General features: G+C 36.1%; 1 protein-coding gene across 5 annotated transcripts in view; it reads left to right on the top strand.

Annotated features, from left to right (window-relative positions):
- Nucleotides 1-27,781, top strand: part of VWA3B (von Willebrand factor A domain containing 3B) — a 226,643-nt gene that overhangs the window by 179,314 nt on the left and 19,548 nt on the right. For 4 of the 5 annotated variants that reach the window (XM_031959108.1, XM_031959107.1, XM_031959106.1 and 1 more), the window contains 5 exons: nt 3,968-4,073; nt 14,414-14,538; nt 16,688-16,825; nt 18,097-18,194; nt 26,464-27,618. In XM_031959108.1, coding sequence (XP_031814968.1) covers nt 3,968-4,073; nt 14,414-14,538; nt 16,688-16,825; nt 18,097-18,194; nt 26,464-26,806 — 810 coding nt within the window. In that variant the 3' untranslated portion in view covers nt 26,807-27,618. Of the gene's footprint in view, nt 1-3,967; nt 4,074-14,413; nt 14,539-16,687; nt 16,826-18,096; nt 18,195-26,463; nt 27,619-27,781 lie in introns of those variants that run through there. The other variant, XM_031959109.1, reaches the window with a different exon arrangement.

Below are 27,781 nucleotides of genomic sequence, written 5' to 3'. Positions count from 1 at the left end.
AATCCTCTCAAGACAAGTTCTCCAGAACGTAGCTTCCAAAAATAATGAGAATAGCCATATCAACAACAACAATAAGAACCAGCATTTATGTATTAAAGGTTTGCAAAGTATTTTGCATACATTTCAAGGTTTAGGCAGGTGGAGTGCTGGGTTTGGAGTCAGGAAGATGTTCAAATCAAGCTCAGACACTTAATTGCTGTGTGATAGTGGACAAGTCACTTAACCCATTTGCCTTAGTTTACTCAACTATAAAAGAGGAATAATTGTGGGGATCAAATGAGACAATATTTGCTAAACTTAATGGAGCACAGCATCTAGTGCATACTAGGTACTTAACAAATGTTTCCTGCCTTCCTTTTTTCCCTCCTTTCTTTCATTTGATCTCCCCTTTAAGGAAGGTGCCCTTTTTATCCCTTTTATGTTTGGCTATTAATTACCTTCTTGTTTCCTTTACGGACTTGGTATAAAAATCCCTGACTGATAAACTAATGCTTTTGTTTTTGTCTTTTTAAAGTGGCATCACTGCACCAGAGAAAGAAGCCCAGATATTTTCAGACTCCTTGAAGTTTGATTTTAATTTGTACAGAAATTTGCCTCATAAATTAGAGAAAGCTCCTCAAGTATATGTGGCTTAAGTGAGACTAAAAAAGAGATACATTTAATCTCTTTCTAAACTGAAGTAACATTTTAAAAGGCAACTTCAGGGCCACAAATAAATAACATTTGCTGTACCTGTGAAATAAATCCTTTCCTGAAGATGTCACTTTGTGAAGGACAGTATCTTTGTCTGCTTTGCTGGGAAATAGCTTTGTTGCCCAGTCTCCGACTGGGAGGAGTGCCTCTTCTTCCTTGATTTATTTAAGTAATTCAAGAGGTGGCAAGGTTAATGATCTCTGTAGGAAAAAAAGAGAAAAAAGAAAAATCAATTCATCTAGGGTGGAGCCCAAAATAAGCCTGTTTCTGATTTGGAGCCATTTCACTCACACACACACAATACATACACACACATATATACACATGGTATATATACATACACATATATTCACACCTATATTCATAGATAGATATGAGATATACATATTTATATATACACATGCACATTGAACATCTATAGATGTATACACATAACACAGAGACATACATATGTGTATATATGGGAAGCTAGGTGGTGCAATGAATAGAGTGCCAGAGATTGACACATCTTCCTGTGTTCAAATCTGGCTTCAGACACTATTTGGGTGACTGCACAAGTCACTTAACTCTGTTTGCCTTTATTCCTCTTCTTGTAAAATAAGCTGAAAAAAGAAAATGGCAAACCATTTTGCCAAGAAAATCCCAAATGGGGTCACAAAGAATTGGGAACAAATGAAAAAAAATGACTGAATATCAATATGTGTGTATATATAAATATATACACACTATATAAATATATGCATGTGTGTATGTCTGCATATATACATGTGTGTATAATTACCTAATGGCCGCTTAGAAGTGAATGAATACCCACTTTTCTCTTTGATACAGGTTTTTTCTTTCATTCAATATCCATTCCTTCCACGATGTCTTGGGGAGTCAGAACCAGGACAGGACAGAAGCTAGTCTTTTTCATTAGTCTAACCTGTTTCTCCCATATTTCTAGTGCAGTGGTGTATTATGCTGCTATAGAAAATTGAAGGAAAGCATGGCTGAATTTAAGTGGATCCTTTCCACAAAGAGAGCAAATACAACAAAGGTTCTTTTGCCTCTTGTTTAGCTGTAATGGTGCTTTCCCAAAGACTGGCAGAAGAGGCTGGTGATGGTTGTTGCTTTGCGGTTAATTTTCCCAGCAGGATGCTATCCTGAGAGTGGTATCACTATGGCAACTATCCATGCTTTCCTGCAGGATTCCAAAGGTTTGGGATCAACTTCCAGCTGGGACAGATCGCGCCAAGCCAAGAATGATGGGAAGGGGAGGCTGGGCTTGCTTAGAATGTGATGCTTTAGTGTTCGTTCATACATTCATCATTCACTGAGGAACACATTTTATGTTGGGACTATGGTAAGTAGGAAGATGAAAAAGATTTACCACCATCTTAATTCTCCTGCAGCTAGACTGGGTACAATATATCTAGCTGGGTACAATTCTGTTTGCTAATTTAAATTTATGCTTTGCCAATCACATTGTTCATGTGCATATGTGTGTGTTTCATGGCAAGCTGCCTTTTGTTTGTCCAAGTTCTTTGTCCCCCATTTTTTGAGGTAAAACAAAAATCGTATGACTTTGTGGACAGAATGTTGGATTTGTAATGCAACAAAACTAGTTCCGGTGATGTCTAAGACATTTAAGTGATCCTAAGCAAGCCTCTTAACTTCTGCTTACCTCAGCATTCTCATCTGTAAAATGGGCATAATATCACCACTGTCTCAAGGCTGTTATGAGGACCAAATGAGATATTGTTAAAGCATTTTGCAAATATTGAAGCCCTGTATATAATCTATAGATATAGATACAGATATAGACATAGATATATTGTAAATATAAATCTTACTTATTATTGTGACTTCTTGAAAGAAATCTGGAATTCAGAGATCTTCACCATCATCTTGACTCTTTATGAGTGCTTTGAGTCTTTCTTCATGGTTCCCACCCTCCATTAGTATGTATGTGATCAATGTTAATTCCCTTACGGGCTGACGAGTTTCAAGGAGAATCCAGCCAATTCTCAATTATCTGTGCTCATGGGGAACAAAAGCAGCATGAATCACTGAAATCTCCAAATCTGATTTGGACCATTAATTCAATCTAAGCCCCCAAGAAACCCTGACACTGATTGCTGACAAAGGCATGAAATTTACTGTTTGAAATTTCATCTCCCCACTTCCCTTTATAGAAGAGCAATAAACTAGCCACAAAATTAGCAATGAAAAAGAAAATGGGAGAAGCATGGGGGAGCATGGATAATATAATCACTGCCTGATTTAAACAAATAATCAAGAATAGAGCTTGTTTCCCCTCTTTTTGACAGTGATCAACAGGGCTCACTCAATTGTATTCTTTCCAGCTTTTTAATGTGGGATTTGAGAAGTGGGAAGAATCAAATTTGGGTTACCGGTATTCCTGGTCAGCTTAAACATTGATTTGGCCTTTTTTGCTGTTTATTTGTTTAGTCTTGTTCTACTCTTAATGACCCATTTGGGGTTTTCTTGGCAGAGACATTGCAGTGGTTTGCCAGCTTATTTTATAAATGAGGAAACTAAAGCAAGGTTAAGTAACTTGCCCAGAGTCACACAAATAACTTAAGGACAGATCCGAACTCAGAAAGATAAAGAATCTTGACTCCAGGTCTGGAACTCTTATCCACTGTGCCACCTAGCTGCCCATTCTTTGTTTATTCTCCTCCATATTCTATATGGAAGAAACTGCTGATGACTGCACTGCAGACAAACTCAGATGTGATAATGTTAAACCATAATCATTTCAAGAAATTATCAAATACTCTGTTCTAGGCACTCTGCTAGCCACTGATCATACAAAGTGAAAATGATGGATTCTTTCCTCTCAACAAGTTTACAATCTACTGAATTTTTTTCTTACGAGAGGCAGCCTGACCCAGTGATAAGAACCCCGATTCTGAAATTAGGGCACCTGGGTTCAAATCCCAAACCTTAATCTTAACTACCTCTTTGACCTTAGGGAGGGCACCTCTCTTTCCAGAAGTCGATTTTAGTCATTTGTAAAGTGAGGGGATTGGGTTCAATGACTTGGATGTGGTATGGGTAGGTAAGTGTGGGTATGTGTATATATGTATATGTGGGAGGTGTGCACCTAATAGATGAACACATAGAATATTTGCTATATAATTCACAATATTTTCTTTTCAAGTCTTTGGAAATTTTGCATGTTCTCTTCCTTATTGTTTTTACCATTTACTTCAAGTTTTGTATAATCATTCTATATCTCTGCTTTTTTTTTTTTTTAATCCTACAGAAATCACAACAAAGCCAAGGGAAGAAATTCAAAAACAAAAGAGTTGATCCTCTCAAAGGCCAGAAGGTTATTGCAAGATCAGAGGAAAATGGCTTTTACTTTCCAGGTAGACTTTGTATTTTGAAAGTTCCTAAGGTATAATAAGGTAGTTAGGTGGCACAAAGGATAGAATACCCAGGTATTCTGGAGTCAGGAAAACTCATTTGCCTAAATTCAAATCTGACTTGAGACATTTCCTAACTGTGTGACCCTATATAACTTGGCTGAGTCACATAACTCTGTTTGCCTCAGTTTCCTCATTTGGAAAAGGAAGGAAGATGGTGAACCATTGCAGTATCTTTGTCAAGAAAACCCCAAATGGAGTCACAAAGAGTTAGACGTGACAAAAGATATCAAAAGATAACTCCAAGATAGAAAAAAAATGTGATAACATAGAATGTAGGCATTATATTATTTAGACTGAATCCTGAGGATGATATTTACTCTTAATTGCACAGGAATAGATTATGCAGTTTGTGGATTATTGGAGCCTTCTTGTCTCCTGTTGACTACCTTCCTGTTATTCCCCTGCTCAAATAGTGTTTTCCTCTTCCTATGAAAAGTAAAACAACCCCCCCCACAAAAAAAAACCCCGAAAAAATGAAAACTTTAATCTATCACTTTACCAATGCATTTGTAACTTCAACTGTGCATGGAGGATAAAATTCTTAGGTCAAATCAGTTTGGGGGATTTTCTGTAGATGTAATATAATTATGCTATCCTTAGCACAAGGCAAAACTTCATTACAGGGTGTTGTGACTACCTGTCTAAATTCATTGGTTACATTGGTGTTTGGTGCTATTGCATATTGACGAATAGCTGAAACTCCTGATTACACAGAGGAGAAAGTTTTACAGATGATTTCATCTAGAATCAACAGATTTGTTTGCTACTGGTCCCTTAGTAATGAATTGACATTGATTAATGGTTAACTCCCAAACTTCAAAATTCAGCTCAATTTTGCCTTATTAAATACCCTCCTTGATAGAAGGTACAATGCTGGGTAAGTGAGAGGTTGGGGTACAAAATAGTTTGTTTTTTAAGTAGTCCTTGCCCTCAAGAAGCTTATGGGCTAATAGAAGATATCATTATCCATCTCTCTTGGCTTAAAATGGAAGTTTGGGCTTTTTGTTGCTGTTAGTTGGTCTTGTCCGACTCTTGGTGACCTCATTTAAAGTTTTCTTACCAAGATAATGAAGTGGTTTGCTATTTCCTTCTCCAGAAGAGGTTGGGCTAAATGACCTCTTAAATTAACAATCCTATTATCCTAAAATCAAATAAGCTAGACCATGCATGGGACAGTAATGAGAAGAATTAGCTTTGGAAGTTAGAGGTCTAGCTTTGGAGTCTCATTCAAGACCTGCCTCAGACCCATATTAATTGGGTGACCTTAAGCAAATCACTTAACCTCTCAATGCCTTTAGATACTTCTCTTTTGGCTATTTCTTAATAGACAATGAGTGAAAGACATTTCCACACTGATGAAATAAATCACTGATTTAAAAAAAGATATTACAAGTTAGAGCTTTGATTAAAAGAATATAAAGACATATAGAGTGACCTGAGAAATTTAAGGAAGGAGAGAGGGAAGGCTCACCTTTAGGACAAAAATCTTGGACTTTGAGCTGCTTTACTTCCTAATGACTCAGAAAAGACGTGTGGATCTTCTGAGAAGGGGATTTATGAAAAAGGATCTTTCCAGAGGCCATGATGACTGATGCAGATGAACTCTATAATTATCTGGGAAATCTGAGCAGGTTGGATTTGTTAACTTTGTAGGTCAGTGCCCTCTAGATCAGGACCCAGATCTATTCTTAACAGAGAATTCCAGGACTTTGTCATTATTGCCGTCCTTAGTGGGAGATGGAAGTGTTTCTGTTTGGGAGAGGATTCCTGAGAAGTTGGTGTTTTATTTGCAGATGAGCACAGCTGTCCTGCACAAAGTATACTAAGCCTCTGGCAACACCATCTAAATCATCAGATAAAATGTAATTCCAGAATCTCTTTTACCAAGGAGAACAGCTAGAGACAGATATCAGCTGGATTTTTTTCAGTTCCCAGAGGGCAGATGTGGAGCTGACAACTGGAACAATTTGATTTGTAAACTTAGAAAATTTGCCTTGGAACTTGGTTTGTGAGAACAAATATGGAGTCATGGCTTAAAAAGGGAGGCCTATCAGTTTATATCTTGTAAACTGGTCTTGAAGCAAAGGGAAGGCTGGGAAGAGATGCTTGGGACCTATGTTTTCATTCTGTAACTGTAGAAAACCTTTGTAGGGGTTGAAAAAACTGCTCCTGATTTATTCAGCTTGGTGTTTATAAAACCAATTGAAAATAATTTGAAAGGCAAACAGTAAGGCTGAAGCAACCTGCTGGCTCAGCATCAAGTCACAGCATTTTGGGACTATAATAGTCCAGAGGAAAGAATCCTGCATTTGGAGTCCAAAGACCTGGTTTTGAATCCCAGTTCTGGCCCTTACTAACTCTCTAACTTTGGAGGAGAAAAATCCTGGTTTCCTCATCGCCAGAATGAGGGGCTTGGACTCAGTGACTGACCTCCAAGGGCTTTACCAGCTCTGGATCTTTTAATGGTTTCAAAGTTAATCAGATCATAGGAACATATGTTTTGAGTTAGAAAAGACCTCACTGGCCATAATCCAACTCTTTCATTCTACAGATGAGGAAATTAAGCCAGGAAAGACTTAGTGACTTGTACAAGATCACATGGATAGTAAAGGAAAGATTCTGATTCCAAGGCCATTGCTCTTTGTTCTGGTCAGTCAACCAGTAAATCAGCATTTATTAAGAGCCTTCCAGAAACCATGCTAAATACTAGCCTAACACATATCTGAAGTAAATTATTCAGTCTTCATTTTGAAGACCTCCTTTGACTTGAGAATCTTTCCTCATACTAAACTGATCTATATTTTCTGTGCAATGCTCCTCTTAATTTTAATCTCTGGAACTAAGTAGAATTAGTTTTCCCACAAGATAAGCCTTCAAATACTTGAAGATATTACTTACATGCTCACCTATACTAGGTCTGATTTTCTCTAGAGTAAAAAAACCAAAATCCAGTAAATAATAATTTACTGCTTTAGTTTTTTAGAAAAAATTTGAAGGGCTCAAATATCCTATCAGCACAGTAATTGAGAACTAAGAAAATGAAAGAGAAACCAATTCTGTGGAGATTGTGGTGAGCATATTCAACCTGTGCATGAAAAGGAACCCCACCCCCACACCCACCCCTCTCAACTCCTAGAAATAATCATTGGAGGAAACCTCCAATAAAGAGGAATACATGTAAGTCTTGAAGCAAACCATTCTACTTTTGGAGAACCCTAATTACTGGCAGATTTTTCCTAAAAATCAAACCCAAACTTGCCTCTTTGCTACTTTTCTATTTATCCCCCTCAGCCTGAAGCAGAACAAATTCTAATCTCCATGTAACAGCCCTTCAAATACTTGAAGAATGCTATGCATTCATTCCCAAGTTTCCTCCTTTCCAGCTTGAATCTCCCTATTTCCATCAACCATTCCTTTTATGATATGAAACCAAGTTCTTTTTTTCATACTGATTGTCTTTTGAACACACTCAGTTTATTCTTTATCTGTGTGTAAAAACACATACACATACCTCTTACTTGTATTTAGTTGTTTTTCAGTTGTCTCCCCTATAGATTTTAAGTTCTATGAGGTAGAGGCCATTTTTTTTTCCTCTTTTTTTTTTTTTTTTTTTTTTTTTGGTTGCCCCAGGACTTAGCCTAGAACACAGCAAGTGATTAATACATGAGTTTACTTCATTTATAAAGTTTAGTATCTGGAAATGAACATACTATTCCAGATGAGTCTGACCAAGGTAGTCTGGCTGAATTATCACCATCTAATTTCTTCCTTTCTTAATGTAGACCCAGATGAGCATTAGTTTTCTTGCATGCTGCTCAATACTCTTGATTCACATTGGTCCTTAAACTTTTTCCTCTCAGGATTCCTTTTCACTGGAGAAATTTTTACACAGTCCTGGGAATATGTCTATAAAATAGGTATACAAATCAAATATTTACTCATAACAAATCATAAATTTGTGACCCCTACATTCATTTATGAAAACTCCATATGGAATTGTAAACCACAGTTTTAAAAAACTGGGCTCTAAAGCCCTCAGAAAAAGACAAAAATTTTTAGACAAATTGCTACTTAGCCATGCCTCCCTCTCTTGCACTTGTAAAATTGATTTTTGAATCTAAGAAAAAGATTTTACATTCTTGCTTATTAAACCTTAAATTAATAACAACTTAAAATTATTTTTTCGCTTCTTTTCTCATGTGATTAATGGACCAGCTGTTTTGGCCTTGGTGTCCATGATTACCTAATACAGAAACCATTTAGGGGAAAATTTAAAAGAAAATCAATTTAGTAAGCATCTAATCAAGTTTGAAAATATCTGATAGGTAACAAGTTACTAAAGGGTTGTTTAATTGGATTGTTACTTTTAAAAATCTGCTCTGTGTTCATAAGCATAGCTTTTTGGAAAGTGCTTGTATTTTCTAGAATATTATTATGACTTTTTAAAGCTTCATAAGATTTTTGAAACTTTTCCCCTGCATCATTGTTATTGAGAAGAATTTTGAAAAGATGGTATTTTGGTCCTTTTAGGATATTTTTCATTGAAAACTTTAAAATCATCTTTGGTGTTAATTAGTTTAGTAGAGGCAGAAGAAAATATGGAGAGTAATTGGGATAGTGGTATCCTAACTCAGAATGAGGCTGGACCAAATCCAATTAGCCAGCATCTATTAAGTTCTTATAACATTCTAGGCATTGTGCTAAAAATGTATATTAAAAATTGTTATACTATCAATAGCACTTTAAGGTTTACAAAGTGCTTTCAACATACTCACAACCATTGTATGGAGTAGGTACTTTGATTATCCCTATTTTGCAGGTTGCAGGTTGACTAAGGGATTTAAATCCAAATCTAGTCTGATGTAGGATTCAAACAAATCTCTACAGGCTTGTTGGAAGGATCAAATGAGGTCATCTGTGCTTATAAAGTAACTTTAAAAAAACTATAGAACTTCACAAAAACTTAAAATATTATGTAACTGTCAGCTAGCTATCCTTTAAGGTATGGATTCAAAACCTGGCTCTGACACTAATTACCTTGAGGAGATTACTTCTCTCCCAGAGTCTTTCTTCCCTCATCTGTAAAATGAGGGCCTGAAAAATCTCTAAGTTATTATCTTCTGCATGATCTAATTGTCCAAGGCAACATACATCTGGTTTGGTTATTTCAAACATGGGCAGCTAGCTAGGTGGTGCAATGACTAGAGAATGGAGTCAGGAAGAGACTCAAATGTGTCCTTAAAAACGCTTAACTAGCATTGTGATCATGGGTCAGTTACTTAACCCTTTCTGCCTCAGTTTCCTCATCTGTAAAATGAACTGGAGAAGGAAATGACGAAATACTACAGTATCTCTGCCAAGAAAACCCCAAATGGGGTCACAAAAAGTTGGATACAACTGAAAAGTGACTGAACAACATTTCAAACATCTCCATGACCACAGCAAGGATTTTCATATACTAGAGGGAATCGGAAACCGTTAGTTAAATGAACCGAGTTCTTCTTCCAACTATGCCTTAGTTTGGTTTGCTCACCACATGGAAAAACAGCATGAGAAGGACACACAATTGATTGTCTCCCTAGACAACAGTGAAAAATAGGAGAGGCCATGTAGCCGACTGAAAGTCAGAGACTCAGATTATCAGTTTATAGACATAGATCTGGAAAGAATCTTATAGATATTCCACTTCCTCACTTTAACAGATGAGCAAAGGCCGACCCAGGGAGAGAAAAAAAAATCTCAAGATCACACAGATGATAAATGTCAGAGACAGGATTTGAATCCATATCTTAAAGGATAGTTGACAGTTATATAACATTTTAAGTTTCTATAGTTTAGCTTTATTATATTATATTTATAATATATATGTTTATGTAATTATATTTCATATAATATATATTTACATATGTTTTATATATGTAGCTTTTTTACACAGAAGACCTTATTTGATCTTACAAAAAAGCCTCAGGAGATGATACTATAGATAATTAATTATCTTAATTTTAAAGATGGAGATGAGCTTCAGAGAGATTGAATCATTTTGTTCATGGTCATTTAATTAGAAGGATCAGAGATGGGCTATGACTACAGACTTTCCTGATTGGTCATCTAGCTGGCTGTACTGACTTGAGTCCAGTACTGATTCCAGATGTGTGATCCAGGATTAATTTCTTAACCTTAGGAGATCAGAGCTATAATATGACATAAAGTCTTAGCTGAGTTCAAACCCTCCTCCTGATCCATACCAGCTGCATGACCCCAGGCAAGTTTTAATTTCATTTTATTTCCCTGAGCCTCAGTTCCTTCATCTGTATGATAGGATGCCTGGACTTGAAAGAACCTCTAAACTTTCTAGCTCTAAATCATGGGTCCTGAGATTCTTTTAATGCCACCAAGCAATTTTCTTGGGAATATAACTTACAGAAGAGATACTGGATTGGTTGGAATGGTTCTCACATACTTAGGAAATACTTAGGTCCAGACCATTCTACTCTGACCTGCACATCTCTCCACCCCCAATTAAAGAGGACAATTTATTTCACGGTGTTATTATGAGGATAATACTTTGTAAAGCTTAAAAGATTATATAATCAGCTTACTGGAATACTCTTTGCCTTTTCTAATCTGCAGAAAAATACACTGCCTCCACTTTAGCAATCATTGCATCATTGGGGGTTTCTAAACATTTTTTTTTTAATTATGAATTCCAAATTCTCTCCCTCTTGCCTCCCTCCCATCCATGGAGAAGGTAAACATACAGTCCCCATTCTATATGTGATCTCTATATTAGCCACATCATACTGTTTTTATAGGTAATGAGCCGTTTCTGTAAGATGCCATGTCTGAGCTAGGCAGAGACGCCAGATTGAAGTAGGAAGAATAATGAAAGAATCTCTGTAACTGATTGGCTATTTGACCTTAGGCTTGTAACTGGTCTCCTCTAGTTATCAACAGCTGTAAGATGGAGATTGCCCCTACATACCTATAGACTTCCCGTGGCTATTGTAAGGAGTAACTGTAGGACCGTGTCTAAAACATCACAGAAACTTCAGCTCTTGTTTTGTCTACACTTTTAAGCTCCACTTTTGGGGGAGGGAGGAATGGTTTAACTGGGTTTTGTTATTGATTTGAACTGAATTGATCCCTTTCTGGTAGCCCACCTGAAAGTATTTTTATCTCTTTAACAGCCAACAAAGTGCCTGACATATAGTCTTAGTTGATTGGTTATTTTATTTAGACTCATTTAAAATCAAGTTGAATATTTCAGTCCAAAAATTAGGGGTGGGGGAGGGGAATCAATTAATGGTTTGACTTAAAAAAAAAATACCTTGGCCTACTTATAACACTAAATGAAATGAGATATTTGGGCTGGGGTCAAGGCAGAAAATCAACACCTGGTTTCTTTTGTAGCAAATAAACCTAGTTTGCCAAGGCTACATGGGGTTGTAAGAGGGTGGTCATGGTCAGGATGCCAGATGTGTTGTTCTGTAGGACAATGGGGACTTGTATACATATTTTCTATCTTATGAAAGGAATTTTGTGCACAACTGTAATTGCTGTGTTAAGTATATCTGTTTCTAAAATGTCCCTTAAAAATTACAACCCCCTTTTAATGGGGAGCATAAATTCCATTAGGTTGAATGCCAGACCCCCTCAACCTTAGCCCAGGAATTTTCTTTTTCTATTACAGTGCCCTCTTTGATTACAGCTATATACCACAAGGGAACATTTAGCATTTTTAGCTTCTTAATTATTTTTAGTTGTAAATTTGGGCACAGAGGGCACATTGGTTTATTTAACCTGGTCATCTTTCCCATTTTTCTACTATCAGAGGTTTTATTCAGCTTGGAGAAGAGGATTCTGGGGAAAGCATAGGTTTCTTTTCCTAGTTGTCACAACTGGAAAAATACCTATTTTTATCCAGAAAGACTGATATAAGTAAAGGATACTAAAAGAGATGAATAAAAAATAGGCTTCTCCAAAAATAGACATAGTAAGTTTCCCATCACTGGTGGTTGTTAGGTGGAAGCTGGTTCCATTTGTCGGGGATGTTGAAGAAGAGATTTCTGTTTAGAAACAGTTTGAACTTGACTGACCTCTGTGGTCCCTTATAGCTTCTGTAAATTATATGAGTGGAAGGCAAAAAGACCTAGATGAAGGGATCATGTGTACATATGAATAATCTTTTTTATCAAGAAGAATATTTGCTTTGTGGTGATTGTCTGATTCTTCATGAGCCTATTTGGGGTTTTTTTGGCAAAGATACTGGAGTGGTTTGTCATTTCCTTTTCAAGATCTTTTTACAGATGTAAAAAACAAATTTTTACAGATTTGCCTTCTTTACTGAGGCAAAGAAACTTAAGTGATTCTCATCCAGGGTCACATATAGCTAGGAAATGTCTGAGGTGGAATTTGAACTCAAGAAGATGAACCTTCCCTGATTCCTGTCCTGACACCCTATCCACTATATATAGTAGCTCCAAATATTTGCTACTACTACTCAGCATATTCTCTAGGCCTGTATTCATTTGTCTCGGTACCTACCCCTCTCACTAATATTTTATAACCAAAGTTTATAAAATTCTTTCGCCTATCCAGTTGTAAAATATTGTATAAGGCTAAAGAAAGATAATTTATTCTTCCAAAAGTAGTTCTTGAGTTCAATTCTACCTGGCAGTTTTTAGGAAAAAAAATCAGTAAGCTAGAATAGAAATCAGTAAGCTAGTTGAGGACAACCAGGATAGTGAGCGTCAGGATCATTCCATAGGTGGATTGGTTCAAAGTGTATTGCTATCTATATAAGCCATTTCCCAATTGATAAATGATCAAAGGTTATGAACAGTTTTTTCAGATGAGGAAATTAGCATTTCTAGTCCTATGAAAAATGCTCTAAATTGCTATTGATTAGAGAAATGCAAATTAAAATAACTCTGTGAAAAAAAAACTAAATTTTTTTAAAAAAAAGACAACTCTGTGGTACCACTTCATACCTTTCAGATTGGCTAAGCTAACAGGAAAGATAATGATAAATGTTGGCGGGGATATGGAAAAACTGGGACACTAATACATTGTTGGTGGAGTTATGAAATGATCCAATCATTCTGGAGAGCAATTTGCAACTATATCCAAAGCGTTATAATATCATGCATATCTTATGATTCAGTGGCATATCTATTGGATCTGTATTTCCAAAGAGATCATAAAAGAGGGAAAGGTACCTACATGGGCAAAAATGTCCATCAGTTGAAGAATAGCTAAATAAGTTATGGAATATTAGTGTTCTATAAAAAGTGATAGGTCTGATTTCAGAAAAGTCTGGGAAGACTTACATGAACTGATGCTAAGTGAAGGAGCAGAACCAAGAGAACATTGTACAGAGCAACAAGATTATGATATGATAATCAGCTTTGGTGGACTTGGGTCTTTTCAACAATGAAGTGATTCAAGGCAATTCCAATAGACTTGTGATGGAAAGTGTCATTGACATCCAGAGAGAATTGAATGTGGATCAAAACATAATTTTCCCAAAAAGTGTATTGGTACATATGTATATAAGGATTATTTAGTCTAGAGAAGAAAAGACTTAGGGCAAACACTATGGGTATCTTTAAGTATTTGATGTGCTGTAATAATGAAGGGTGATCAGATTTGTTTTGTGTGGTTCCACAAAAAAAGATGGAGATGGCAGAAAGTCAGACATAGGCTCAAAGACTCTGAAAGACTTCATTGCTGTAAAGTTAGATGGGACCCCAGAGATAATCTATGCCAATCCACTCATTCTATAAACTAATACTAGAGGCCCAAAGAGCTTTCTCCAAAGTTAAATTGTAGGAAGCACTGGAGGGGGGATTCAAACCTAGGTTCTTAAGTCTCTACTGATATTCTTTTCCATTGCACCATGATGAATGCAACACCTGAGGTAAGGAAAAACTCTCTTAACAGTTAAAGCTGTTCAAAAGGAAAATGGGCCACTTATGTTTCTCTTTATTTCAAGTCATTAATTGATCAATCAGCAAACGTGAATTGAACTCTATGCTAGTTGTCAGGTATGCTATATACTGGAAATAGAAATACAAAGAATGAAATAATTCCCATGTGCAAGCAAATACTAAATATTAGTCTATGAAGATTCTTCTAATTTGAGATTCTGTGGTTCTTATCCATATGTACAGATAAAAAGAATGTTAGAGACTAAGTGCTTATTTAGTGATCAACAGAATTCATAGTTATCTGATGTAGAATGTAGGTTTCAAAAAATTTTTTTAATTGATTCATTTCAGGCACTGTGGTAAAATGTGTTAGCCCCACACATGCACTTGTGCAGTTCAAATATGGAGATGCTCAAGCTGTGCCCATTGTATTCATTACGCCTATGGGAGGTACCTTGCCTTGTCCAGTTCTACAGGTATGAAAGCAAGCAATTCTTTTAAACCACGTTTTTGTATTGTTCATTCTGTTCATTTGACACAGCATAAAAGCTGCTGATGACACACCACACTTGTGTTCTTTAGTAAAATATGATTCTTTAATGACTATTTGTTGAAGAAATATTAGCTACTCTTTCTGTGGCTCAAAGTTATCATTTTACTCTTGCTAATTTATAGATGTTTAATTAATGCATATAATGTAAATATAAGCATATTGACTTGCCTTGCTAGAAATATTACCTTCTTTCCAACAAAATACAGGATAACAGAGGGACTATAATTTGCCCATGATTTATTATCTTTTCTTAACTTCACAAGAATAAATTAAAAGTAATTTATGACCAATGCAATCATTGCTTTCCCTTGGCATTATATTTAACTAACTATACCTTCTAGACCTTAAAATATAATTAGCCCTCAAAAGCATATATTATATTTGGATGGATAAAATTTGTGGTACCATCTAGTTATGAATTCATAAAAGATATAGTGGGTCTTATCCCCTATCCCTTACAATACTCTAATTCTAAATAGTAAATTGGTGATGTAAAAAGATGCAGAAGCAAGCTTTGGAAAGTTAAAATTCCACGATGATTTTCTGATTATATTCTTTGGTTGGTGAGTTGGTAGTGGTTGAAGAGCAGTCTGTCAAAAAAAGTTTTGAATTCAGAGTTGTAAGGGACCTTTGTCAATTTCTAGTTTGGCCTCCTTAGCAAAGTACCTGGTACATAGTAAATGCTTAATAACTACTTACTGGTTAGTTAATCCCTGGGACAACATCTTAGAAAAGCAGAATTTCAATGGAAATGATTTCTAATTCAGCCTGTTCTATTTTGGGACACCTGTAATTGCTACCAAGTCATTTCTTACAGAAAATTGAAATGTTCCTTGTGATTACTTTGATCAGTTTTTAGTAGTTTTTGCCATTCAGTTCAAATCAAGGACTTCCTCACTGGAAGATCAAAGACTGAAAAAAACGTAGTTCTTGACTTTAATAAGGGTATATTCTATTGAGATAGGGAGTTATGACATATATGAGAATAAAAAAGTGGGATTTTAAAGGGCAAAGGAGATGCATACAAAATTCTCCAGGAAACTACTTTCATTTGGGGATATCACTGATACGATGACTCAAGGCAAGTCTGTTGTTTTCCCAGCATGTCAGCCCTTCTGTGTTATAGGGGTTTTTAGGGCCAAAAGACTAGGATTCAGATATTGTATTGGTCATTTTCAACCTATGTGTCCTCTGCACCTCAGTTATATCATTTGTGAAGTAAGGCATTTGGATCATATAATCTTCTAAGGGTCTCTTCCAGTGGTCATTAAAGGCATCCATTATTTATTGTTGTTGTTGAGTTGTTTCAGTCATGTCTAATGCTGCATGATAGCATTGGAGGTTTTCTCAGCTAAGATAGTGCTTTGCCATTTTCTTTTACAACTCCTTTTACAGATGATGAAACTGAGGCAAATGGTGCTAGGTGACCTCTCAGGATCATACAGCTAACTAGTGTCTTGAGTTTAGCCTTGAACTGAGGAAGATGAGTTTTCTTGTCTTCAGGCTGGATATTCTATCCACTGTGACACCAGATATTCAAACCATCTCAGTCCAGTCATCTCCTCTCCAGTCCACAAATTTACCCAACTCTTTGAACTGTTCCCATTGTGTTAAGTCCCATTCATTTTAGATGGACTTTAGTTTATCAATCTCTTTTTGAATGTGACTCTAGAAATTAATATAATGCTCCTGATAGAGTCTGATCAGCAGAGAGTACTGTGAAATGATTAAATTAACTGCTTGATGGTCTAGAAAAACTAATTTCTATTGCATAGGGATAGAGCCTGCCCACATGGTTTCACTTGAAAACCTCAGGGGAGGAAACTGCCTCTACCAATTCAGGTTGGTCTTTTCTCCTTTCTCTGCAACTAAATAATATTAGAGAATTGCCTACAATCATGAGAATTTAAATGATTTGCCCATAGTCTTCCAGCCATGAGGCTTGGCCCTCTATCCTCTATGTATGGTAATTAAAACTTTTCAAAAACATTATGTTGCCTAAAATTTATGTAAAAATAGTGTATTTATTCTAAAAGAGTATCATTCTATCCAAAATATATTCTTTTGTACAGGTTGGAGACTATGTATTTGCCAAAATTGTGATACGAAAAGGATATGATTTCTATGTTCCAGCTATTATTACAGCAATACCTGGTGAACATGAGCCATGTGACAGATTCTATACTGTTTTGAAGTGTAACAACAGAAGAGTAAGTGGACATTTATCAACACAATGACACCAGGTTAAAGAAGGTTATGGGAGAAAGGGAAAACAACATGAGAAATTGTCATCATAACAATAGACCTTGATGCCTTCATGGTGGAAATTAAGAAAACTGTGCTATAATCAGCTTAGGTACTAGATGCATGTAGAGGATTCCATGTTTGCAGGGGGGAATGGAATTATGTTCTGTTGATCTCCACACAGGTAAAGTTGTATTTTGAAATATATTAAAACCACTGCCAAGATTGGTTGGTTGGTTGATTAAGAACTTGTGTTAAGTGCCATTCACAGAAGCAAAAACGATCACAGAAACACTATATCATCTCCCCACTGCTCTCACTTTTAAGATTATAATACTGACATGGATACATTTAGCAGGCAAATGAACAGTGGAATAATCTCATTTGGAAGGAGTAGTAAATTTTGGCAGAAGGCACTGCTTTTGGAGAAGAGTATGAAAAATACAAAAATTTAGAATGATTAAAGGCATAGGTAAAGGCACAGGGAAAGATTAATCAAACAATCAGAAAGCATTTATTTTTAGCTCCTACTAAATGCCAGGCATTGTGCTAGGCATTAGGGATACAAATCTTTTGAGTTCATCCTAAGGCAGGGGGAGGAAGAAAAAATCATATATCATAGATGCAGAATAAATACAAAGTAATTAAATACAAGATGGTAGTTGGTTGTGGTGGAAGGATTCTAGTAATTGGAAGAGAGAGATCAACATTTTTTTCATGTAGGCAGGATCGCTTGAGGTGCAATTAAGAATAGAAAATATCCCATCGTAGCGAGGTGAAAAACTATAGGTGAGGACAAATGAGAAATATAAAATGAGGGACATAAAAGAACATTTTTTTAAAGGACAAAGTAGATTTGCCTTCAACAAAGAATAGAGAAGTGACTATACTGGCAAAGAGCAACTCTGGGAAAAATATAACCAAAGTCTGACCTAAGTAAAGAATGTTGGGATTAGAGAATAAAGGGCAGATGTGTGAAAAGGAGTAGATGGATGGATTTAGAAATAAATCTATCCTTGGGGAGAGGGGCAGAGATGACAACTTTGATGAGTGAACCAATAAAACCATGGAGAGATTCTTAACCCCTGATTTTAAATTGATCTCTTCAGACTTACTCTATTGAGGAGAATGGCACAGAGAATCTGCTTGCTAGTACGATGGGGCAGATTGGAGGGAAGGGGAGAAAGAAATGTGTGGGCTATTAATGATTGAATGATCGCTGTCTATGTCATTATAGGATTTTTGCCTCAGAAGTGGTCTTATTAAAATCAGCCAAAACAAATATGCACTCTCTTGTTCTTTTATAAAATCTACACCAATGAAAGAACCTCCCAAGTAAGTATTCAATAACTTTGAATTTCCTAAATTAGATTATGCCTTAACACTTTTGTTCTCATCTTTGAATAGAGAGCAATCATATTTTAAGTATATGGAGAAAAAGTATGGAGAAAAAGGTAGACATTTTGTCTGAAAATAATGATTCTCTCCCTTAATCCTCATTTGTCTAGTGAATGCCTATAATTATATCCATGAATATTATTTTGAAATTCTAAGAAAAAGCATGCTTTCGGACATTTTTTTAATGGTGAGTACCTCTTCAATTGTTTGTTGGAATTTTAAAAAAAAGAAGCATTCCAACACTGTCTTACACACAAGTTTTAGTAAGACTTAAGTAGGGTCTCCATTCAGGTCCTTCTAAGACGTTTTGGAGGTGAACCTGGTGCCAGAACTAGACTTTTAGTAAATATTTCACCGGTTTACCAATAGTTTCCTCTGTAAAATGCGGGTAAAATAGCATCTACTTTCCCAGGATTGTTGTGAGGCTCAAATGAGATATTTGTGAAGTACTTTGGAAACTTTAAATCACTTTACATATGCTAGCTATTATTATTATTGTTTGCAACTGTCCAGACAGATATTAGTTACATCAGTAACTAATCAGTAACAAATCAAAAAGTATTGAAGTAATAATTGGGAAAAGTAACAAACTCTATTTTCCTTAAGCTCTTAAGGAAAGCGTTTTAAATTTCCTTAAATACTTCGCCCTCTGTATCTGCTTATAGTATTCTTTAATGTTGCTCTTTTAAATAGTTTTTATTTATTTTTTTTAGGATAATTGAGTGGAAATTAGATATCCTGTTGCCTTGGGATAAAAAGCAAAAATTCCTTAGTCTGGCATAATAAAAATGATGATGATGATGATTTGTAAGTGCTTTTAAGCTTTGCAAAGCAATCTATTAATATAACTTAGCTGATTTGATCCTCACAATAACCTTGTGAGGTGTTATATTATAATTATTCTCATTTTACTAATAAGGAAACTCATGAGGCTGATTAAGTCCCTTGGCTAGGGTTACTCAGTTAGAAAAAGCAAGATTTAAATCCAAATCTAGCTCTCTACTGTACTACAACTATTTTGAAGTACTCCTTAATCTGGTTCCCACTTAACTTTTCCCAACCACTCCAGTAACTGTGCCAAGAAAACCCCCAAACTGGGGTCACAGAGTTGTATATAACTTGAGGTGAATGAACAATATAGTAATAAACAACACACAGCAGGCATTTAAGAAATAGTTGATTGTTTTGTGGGAGTTTTTGCATTGGTTTAGGAAGAGCTTTTGTGCTAGGTCCTATATTTACAGAGATGAAATAAGACTTAGTCCTTGCCCTTGAGGAATTTACAAGCCAGTAATTCAGACAAGTCAAGCTGAATAGTAGGTAATATGACCCAAAAAAGCAAACAGCATTGCAGCATATGGGTGAAAAGTATTTTTATTTGTGGTACTGGTAGCTTGGTAGCTTGTTGTCAGTAATTCATTCTCATAAAATAGCCACGACTTCCCAGAAATCTGAGGCAATTAAGAATGGCTGAATTATAAAACAATTATATTGAGGTAATTCAATGATTTCTTTGCTTGTCTAACGGATAGAGTCACAGCTCAACATCATGTTGACTGAGTTCTTTGTTTATTGCTTCTGTTTTCTGCTGAGGGGTACTGAAGAGCTAGCTAGCTAATACATTCTAGAAGCCTCCATAATATAATATAAGACAGTTACACTTCCTGGCATATAAACCTTGATTTAGAAACTGAGGAAGGGGTACAAATCTAGAGCTGTTTTCATCAAAGGTCCATAGCCATTTGGCTACATTTTTTTAAAGGACAAAGTAGATTTGCCTTCAACAAAGAATAGAGAAGTGACTATACTGGCAAAGAGCAACTCTGGGAAAAATATAACCAAAGTCTGACCTAAGTAAAGAATGTTGGGATTAGAGAATAAAGGGCAGATGTGTAACAACAGAAGAGTAAGTGGACATTTATCAACACAATGACACCAGGTTACAGAAGGTTATGGGAGAAAGGGAAAACAACATGAGAAATTGTCATCATAACAATAGACCTTGATGCCTTCATGGTGGAAATTAAGAAAACTGTGCTATAATCAGCTTAGGTACTAGATGCATGTAGAGGATTCCATGTTTGCAGGGGGGAATGGAATTATGTTCTGTTGATCTCCACACAGGTAAAGTTGTATTTTGAAATATATTAAAACCATGCCAAGATTGGTTGGTTGGTTGATTAAGAACTTGTGTTTAAGTTCTCAGCAGGGTCAGTTCATTGAGTAATAGAGAAGCCACATCTCTGAATCATAAACACCACATACACACTATTGTTTTATTGAGTGACCCATTTGAGGTTTTCTTGAGAAAGATTTGCCAAGGTTTGCCAAAGATCTGCCATTTCTTTCTGTAGTTCATTTGACAGATGAGGAAATGGAGGTAAACAGGGTTAAGTGACTTATCCAGGGTCATATAGCTAGTAAGTGCCTGAGGGCAGATTTGAATTTATGAAGATGAGTCTTCCTGATTCCAAGTCTAGTATTCTACTCACTGTATACCTAAATTATTATTATAGGCCCATGCCTATCCCACAGGAGGCAGTCTGCTTTGAGGATGCAGCCAAGTGCCATTGATGGAAGGTTCAGAAGTCTCCATCTGGTCCTATATTCTTCCATTGGTGCCACTGGTGCACAAATATATGCCCCAAAGAAAACAACTGTATGCGTTAATTTAAAAACTCTTCTGTTTAAATGGGTTTTAAAATGTTCTGAGAACAGAGAGAAGAATCCCTTTAAAAATTAAAAAAGTGAACCTTACAAAATCAGTTCAATTCAGTTCAATAAAGATTTAGTGCTTGCTGTATGCAGTATTCTGCCCTGAGTGCTGGGAGGCATACAAAAATTAGAATCATAGAGCTTATGGTGCAGGAGGAGATAGAGATAAATGATAAACAGCTTCAGCAGCAAAAATAGGAAGAAATTAGAAGGGAAATGTAGAAGTGTGTGGTTGCCAGAGAAACCCCTTCTTTATAGGAGGCAAGGTCATCTTGAAGAACTGCTTTTCCTGTCATCTGTCAGCCTCTTTGTAGATAAATTCTGACACAATCTCAGAGTTCAAGTCAAGTACAGCAAAACATAGTCATAGCAAAAGCATAACAACCCTTAGATGGTGTAAATGGGGCTTGGGGATGGGATCAGAGGGTTTAGCAAACTAAAGAGGAGAGGAACAAATTTGGAGTCCAGGGGCCTGTGTTCCAATCCTGACTTCACTGCTTTGGCTAGTCACAGAAGGAGCCTCTCTGGGCCTCAGTCAAATGAAGAAATTGAATTGGATCAGTCCATTGGTATCCATTAGCCTTTATTAAACATTTTTCATTGTTGCTAAGCACTGTGAATACAAAGAAAGGTAAAATTATCATACAACCTGCCCCCAAGGAACATATAATCTTAAATGATCTCTTGAGTCCCCTTCCAATTCCAAACTTAATGAAACACATGCAGTCCCCTTATTCTGTTGTTTAACCCCCTGGAACTTGGGAGTTGCACCCCAGAAAAAAGACATCAATATAGACAGGAAGAAAAACTCCCAGGGAATCCTTGGAAGTCCTTGCAGATACCCTGACTCATTTTCCTAGCTTATTCTTTCTCTGTTTACTCCAATGTACCACTGATCTGTAGACTTGTTAGGGCCATTCTTCAATAGACATTCTGCTCTCTCTCTTTAACTCAGCCAGTATGGTACCTACTGTGGATAGAAAATACTGGTAGGGTAACACACAACTGGTATTGTGTCTGCCTCCGTTTCTTTCTCACTGATGTCTCAGCTTTGGTTCTGATCTCTGGATCTATCTTTCCATTCCCAATTCCTATTTCACAAAACATTAGCATCTTATTAGCTCTGTTTCTAGAAATCCATTTGGTGGTTTCCAACCAGGGAGCCATTTGCTCACAATGATACCCTAAGGGGAAATCATAATTCTCAGGTTATTTAATGCTCCTCCTTTTATAACACATTATCTTGCTTCATATTGTTTTCCCTGCTGTGACTTGAGGAATTCGGTTGAAAGATAAAGATTCACTGCTGTCTATGGCATGACTTAAGATGAATCACTTCCCATAATCTGACACTGTAAGTAATGAGTGTTTTCCTCTTGGAAGAAGCTGTGCATTTGCAATCTTTTAATATCAAATGAATTAAGTTAATAGTTTCAATGAATGTCAGAGACTCATTGGCTCTGCTTGGAGAAAGATCTGAAGCTTCAAATGCACCATTTCTTAATCTCAGTCTTTGAGTGCACTCATAGGCCTTTGCCTCTATGAGAAGCCTCAGCCACTGGCAGTTTTTATCATCCGCATTTTCTGAGTCAACTTCAAAATCTGAGGTCAAAGGGAAAAATAAGTAGAAAATTACATACTATTTATAACTACCTTTTTGATGCAATAGTATATTTTGGGAATAAAACATCTTTTGGCACGGTGTATAGTAGAAAGCACACTGAATTTGCAGTCACAGGACATGGCCTTAATTCTAGTTCTACTATTTATTTTCTGTGTGACCAATTCTCCCTTAGTGGGCAAGTTTCTTTATCTGTCATTTAATTCTGTTTTGGGCTCAGTTCCTCATTTGTAAAATGGATCATAGAAGGAATTGGCAAATGATTTTAGTATTCAAGAAAACCTTAGATGGGATCACAAAGAGCTGAACGTGATGAAAATGATTCAATAACAACAAATGGTTGGATGAGATGATGAATGGATGAATGGATGATCTAGATGGTTAAATGGGGTATTCTTTCGTGTCCTTTCCACCTCTCACATCTCATAATCTAAAATCTGTAAATGATCATTTTCCTTAACCACTGCTATGTTTTAACAGTGGCAAGAATGCTAGAACTAGTCAAGTAGGCTTGAATTTAAATCTGGCCTGATTCACTTATTAAACATGTGACCTTCAATAATCACTTTTTTTGCTTCAGTTTTCACATTTTAAAAATGGGGATGATAGCATCTACTTTCCAGGATTATTGTGAGAACAAAATGAAGTGTTTACAAAGTGCTTTGCAAACTTGAAAATGCTACATAAATGCCAAATTAACTATTATTATCATTATCATATTAGATTAATAAATCTCAATCACTGTCAAACATTATATCTTCATTAAATTAAGACTACGCTTATGTATGTAGAAACTAGAACCTGCCCCTTGACCTCTTGTCATTGCTAACCTCCTTCCAAGCACAGTTGGGAGTATTACCTCCCCATATGCTAATTTTTGATTCTCCAGTTAAAATTATCTTCTTTTACTCCATTTATACTTTTCTGTCTACATATTGTATGTCTTCAGTACACAGCAAATTCCTTTGCTTTAGAACTTTGTATTTTTCGTACTTTGTATGGAATAGGCAATAAAGGTCTGTTGAATTAAATTCCTTTCTTTTCTTATTCCTTCATTCCTTCCCTCCTCCCCTCCCTTCCTTCTTTCCTCCCTTCTTTTTTCCGTCCTTCCTTCTGAATTATCAAAGTAATTCCTGATTATTTGAGTAAAGATTGAATTTGATCATGCTTTTCTGGGCATTGTCTCCTTACTCTTTCCCTCCATTCTTTTTTCCTAAAATTAATTTATGGAATAGAACAAGCATTTTAATAACATAGTATAATAAAAATATGATTATACATGAACTTGCAAATCTATTATGTACAAATTGCTATTCCTTTTAGATATGACAGTTATCATGTAATTTTTTTTCTTTCTTCTCCCCACCCCACCTTAGAGATGGCTGTCATTAGACATAAATAAATGTATAAATATACATACATATATGTATATTATATATACACCTATTTGTTATATTTATTTGTGTGTGTGTATATATATATATATATATATATACATAGATTTATTATACACTTATATATCTTAGCCAGATGTGCATTTATATAAAATTATTCTATACAGCTATAGTTCGTTTTTTAGATGAAGACAGTTTTTCTTTATTCGTCCTTTGCTTAGTCATTCAAAATCAATCTCTTTTCTTTTCTTTCTTCTTCTTCTTTTTTTTTTTTTTTTTTTTTTTTTTTGCTGAGACAATTGGGGTTAAATGACTTGCCCAGGGTCACACAGGTAAGAAGTGTTAAATGTCTGAGGTCAAATTTGAACTCAGGTCCTCCTGACTTCAATGCTGGTGCTCTATCTATTGTGCCACCTAGCTGCCCCTCTTTTCTTTTTTTAGTGATGCAATTGGGATTGTTACTTATCCAGGGTCACACAGCTAGTAAGAGTTCTCCTAATTCCAAGGCCAGAGTTCTATCTGTTGATCCACTTAATTGCCCCTTCAAAGTCATTCTTAAAACAACATTGCTGTTACTGTACATAGTATTCTTACTTCTGATCCTTTTGTTCTTCATTTCCTGTAAGTCTTTCCATGCTCTTACAAAAGAATGAACATAACAATAATAGAAGTGCCTCTTCTGACCAACTCTCTGCGTCCAACAGATTTTGGAAAAACATACAAAACCAAACACCAAAACTTCAACCATTTTTAAATGTTATTCTTTGAGAGATAAGCATAAAATCATGTTAGAATGTGTCCAGTGTCCAAAGCCAATTAGAAATGTGGGCACCTAAAGCAAACTATGTAAATTATTCCTTGAATGATAAACAGCATGAAACATATGATCATATCAACCTTTTTTTTTTAACTTAGGAGGATGAGGGGAAGAGGAATTTTGAAATAAAATACACCATGGGAGGAGAAGCTTCAGGAAACTTTACCCTATAAAGGGACACAGCACAAAAAAAGGTTACTGATGTTGATTTAGGTCAGAAAGAGCTCATCCATCGTGTGGCCATGCTATGTGGCATGCTAACCAATAGATTTTTAAACTATCTCACTAACTAGATGAAAAGATTAGCTTTTATTAACCTGCTAAAGAAGAAGTAGAAGTACTGGCAAGAATTCTCTGAATTTTAGATCCCTGGGATAAAAACTTTAGTTATCCCACTCTAGTGCTAGCTCTGACAGGATCTATCCCTGATCTAAATAAGGAGACATAAGAAGGAATTACCTATACTTTACACAAAGACAAGCAATGATTCCTTTTTTGCTTTAAAAAACATTTTCTCTTTCTTCCTTATTCCATATGTATATATGCATATATATACACACACATATATCTGTATATAATTTATATACATTAATGCTTCACTTGATTTGCTATTTCATCTGTGTGGTACTCTTCACTAATTCAGAGTATAATTTGATTTTAAGAGTTGCTTTGCTTGAAAAAATCATCACCTGATATCCAACCTAATGATTAGTCTTTCCAGATTTAGAGAGATGGTTGTTGGCACATAGGACATCAGTGAATACATACTCAAGTTATAACCAAGAATTTTTGCTCCTTTGTCAAGCAACACAAGTTGTACCCTCAGTTGTGTGTTTAAGTGGAAGGAATGATTGGTCAAAGAAAGAAATGCTTGTTAAGGAAGAAGTTCATTATAGTCCATTCTTGGGAAAATGCATGTTTTAATCTTGCCAACCATGTTATTCCTACAGTGATGATGACTGAAAATTCTGTCAGCATCTCATAAGTAACATCTTCCAAATTTTGTACTCTGGATAAAACCCACTTATTGTATTGTCCATATACAAAAGTTCCAGCTTGGTAGGACCTGCCAGAACTTGTCTCACTGTCATGCTTTATTTTGTTTTCAGGGTTTTTTTTTAATTTGGAGAATATGACATATACCTTTAGATAGAGACATATGGGAGGTGGGGATGGCAGAAGTGAGAGCCTAGTCCAAAGTAGGGTAAGTAATCATTCTCCTCTCAGAGTTTCAGATTTATACATGTATTGGACAAAACAAATTTGATTATTTGGGTAGTCTTCAGCTAGGGATGCAGACTATTATATGGAGTAGAAGAAAATCCAGTTTGCTGGCCATGTAACAGGTCAGTAGATCTCAATGCTTTGCATGTAGGGTTTCATGCAAATTTGTTGAAGTGAATATTAAACCTAGCCTAAACTGTGTGCTGATTCTTTCATGCCCCCAAGGTCTTATAAAAATGGCTTGAGTGAAATAAATCCAAGCAATATGAAACTCTCAGGTGGTAAGATTATTTTCATTATATGAAGTGCCTGTGGGACAATTGCTGGAGAAACAATCCTGAAGCCAACTTGTAAGTCTGTGTTTACATGATTCTAGCCACGTCCTGCCTCTTTCCTTCCAGCAGACTCCACATAACTCCAATTACTTTTTTCTAGGCAGGAGGAGGAGCTAAGTTCTGATTTTATCTTCTACCCTTTGGAAGAGGTTGAGACTGGCCCATTAAAAGACTCTACAGATGAGAATTCAAAAAGGAATAAGAAGAAGAAATCTGACATAAAGAAGCATGAGGTCTTGTCCTCAGATTCAGACGATAATCCCTGTGAAGCTGAAGCACACATGTGCTGCTGCAAGGCAAAGAGCTGGCCAAGGGGAGGATTCCCAGACAATTTATCTAAGGAGAACAGTTACAAATACAGTGCAAGTTATGCTCACCGGATTAAAGCTTTCCCAAAGTGTCAATGTCAGTCTAAAACCCCACACAGCAAAAAATCTGTTTAAGTTCTAGTTAACTATTCTCTTCCTCTAGAAACAATCTTTAGGACAGATTCCATTGAGCTGGTCCATAAGTCACATCTACCATTTGCACTAGCTCCACTTCCTGCAGGCCCACTCAAAGCTCTGGGGCGAGACTGAAAATAGCAAGGGATTTACTGATCATTGTTCAAGACCATTGTAACAACTCGACTTCTGGCCCTTGGTAGAATGAGACAATCTGGTTGGTTGGAACTGAAACATCTGATTCATTTTCACATGAATCTTTTCATGGTTTGTGGCTCAAACCGACTGAGAAACAAGCAAAATCTTTTAATTCACATTTACTTTCCTAAACTCTTCTGCTTTAAACAAAACAAAAGAAAACACCTTATTGGCTCTTGCCTGATCATACTTTATATCCCATTCTGTTTCCCAGTCCTTATTTCTCTAACTACACAGATTTTCCCACAAAGTGAAACCCCTGGTCACACTAGGGGAACCTTCATGCTCTGGGCTTTGGAGCTACTGTCTTTTATTTTACCCCGATTTGTGTCAACGGGTTTTTGAAGTTTTCTGGAAATCAATGCATTGTTAACCCGAGTAGGGTTAGCTGCAACCAAGGTGTGAAATTGCATATTGTATATCATTTATTTCGATTTTTCGAATTGTTATCTCACACTAGATACTGTCCTATTTTCCACCAGGCTAATATTACCTGATTTACTGGCACCTTGGAATACTTCAGGGCTATCCCTAATTCTTCCTATCAGTTGTCTGTTGCATAAACCTCTCATCAAAAGTACAGAACCAAAATAAAAATCTTAAATTGGAAACAATTCCTGAACAGTGTGCTGTGTATCTGTTACTTTTTTGCTTTGAGTACCCAAGAGCTACAATGTATAGATGTGTTTAGTTCTATTGGAGCTTACTTCACGTACACAAAAGTCTTTCCATCTCCCTCATCATTAATAACTCTGACTAGATAAGTGATATTGGTGG

The sequence above is a fragment of the Sarcophilus harrisii genome, chromosome 3 (genome assembly GCF_902635505.1).
Source record: "Sarcophilus harrisii chromosome 3, mSarHar1.11, whole genome shotgun sequence".
Classification (NCBI taxonomy): Eukaryota; Metazoa; Chordata; class Mammalia; order Dasyuromorphia; family Dasyuridae; genus Sarcophilus; species Sarcophilus harrisii.
This window is presented reverse-complemented; position numbering and strand designations above follow the sequence as displayed.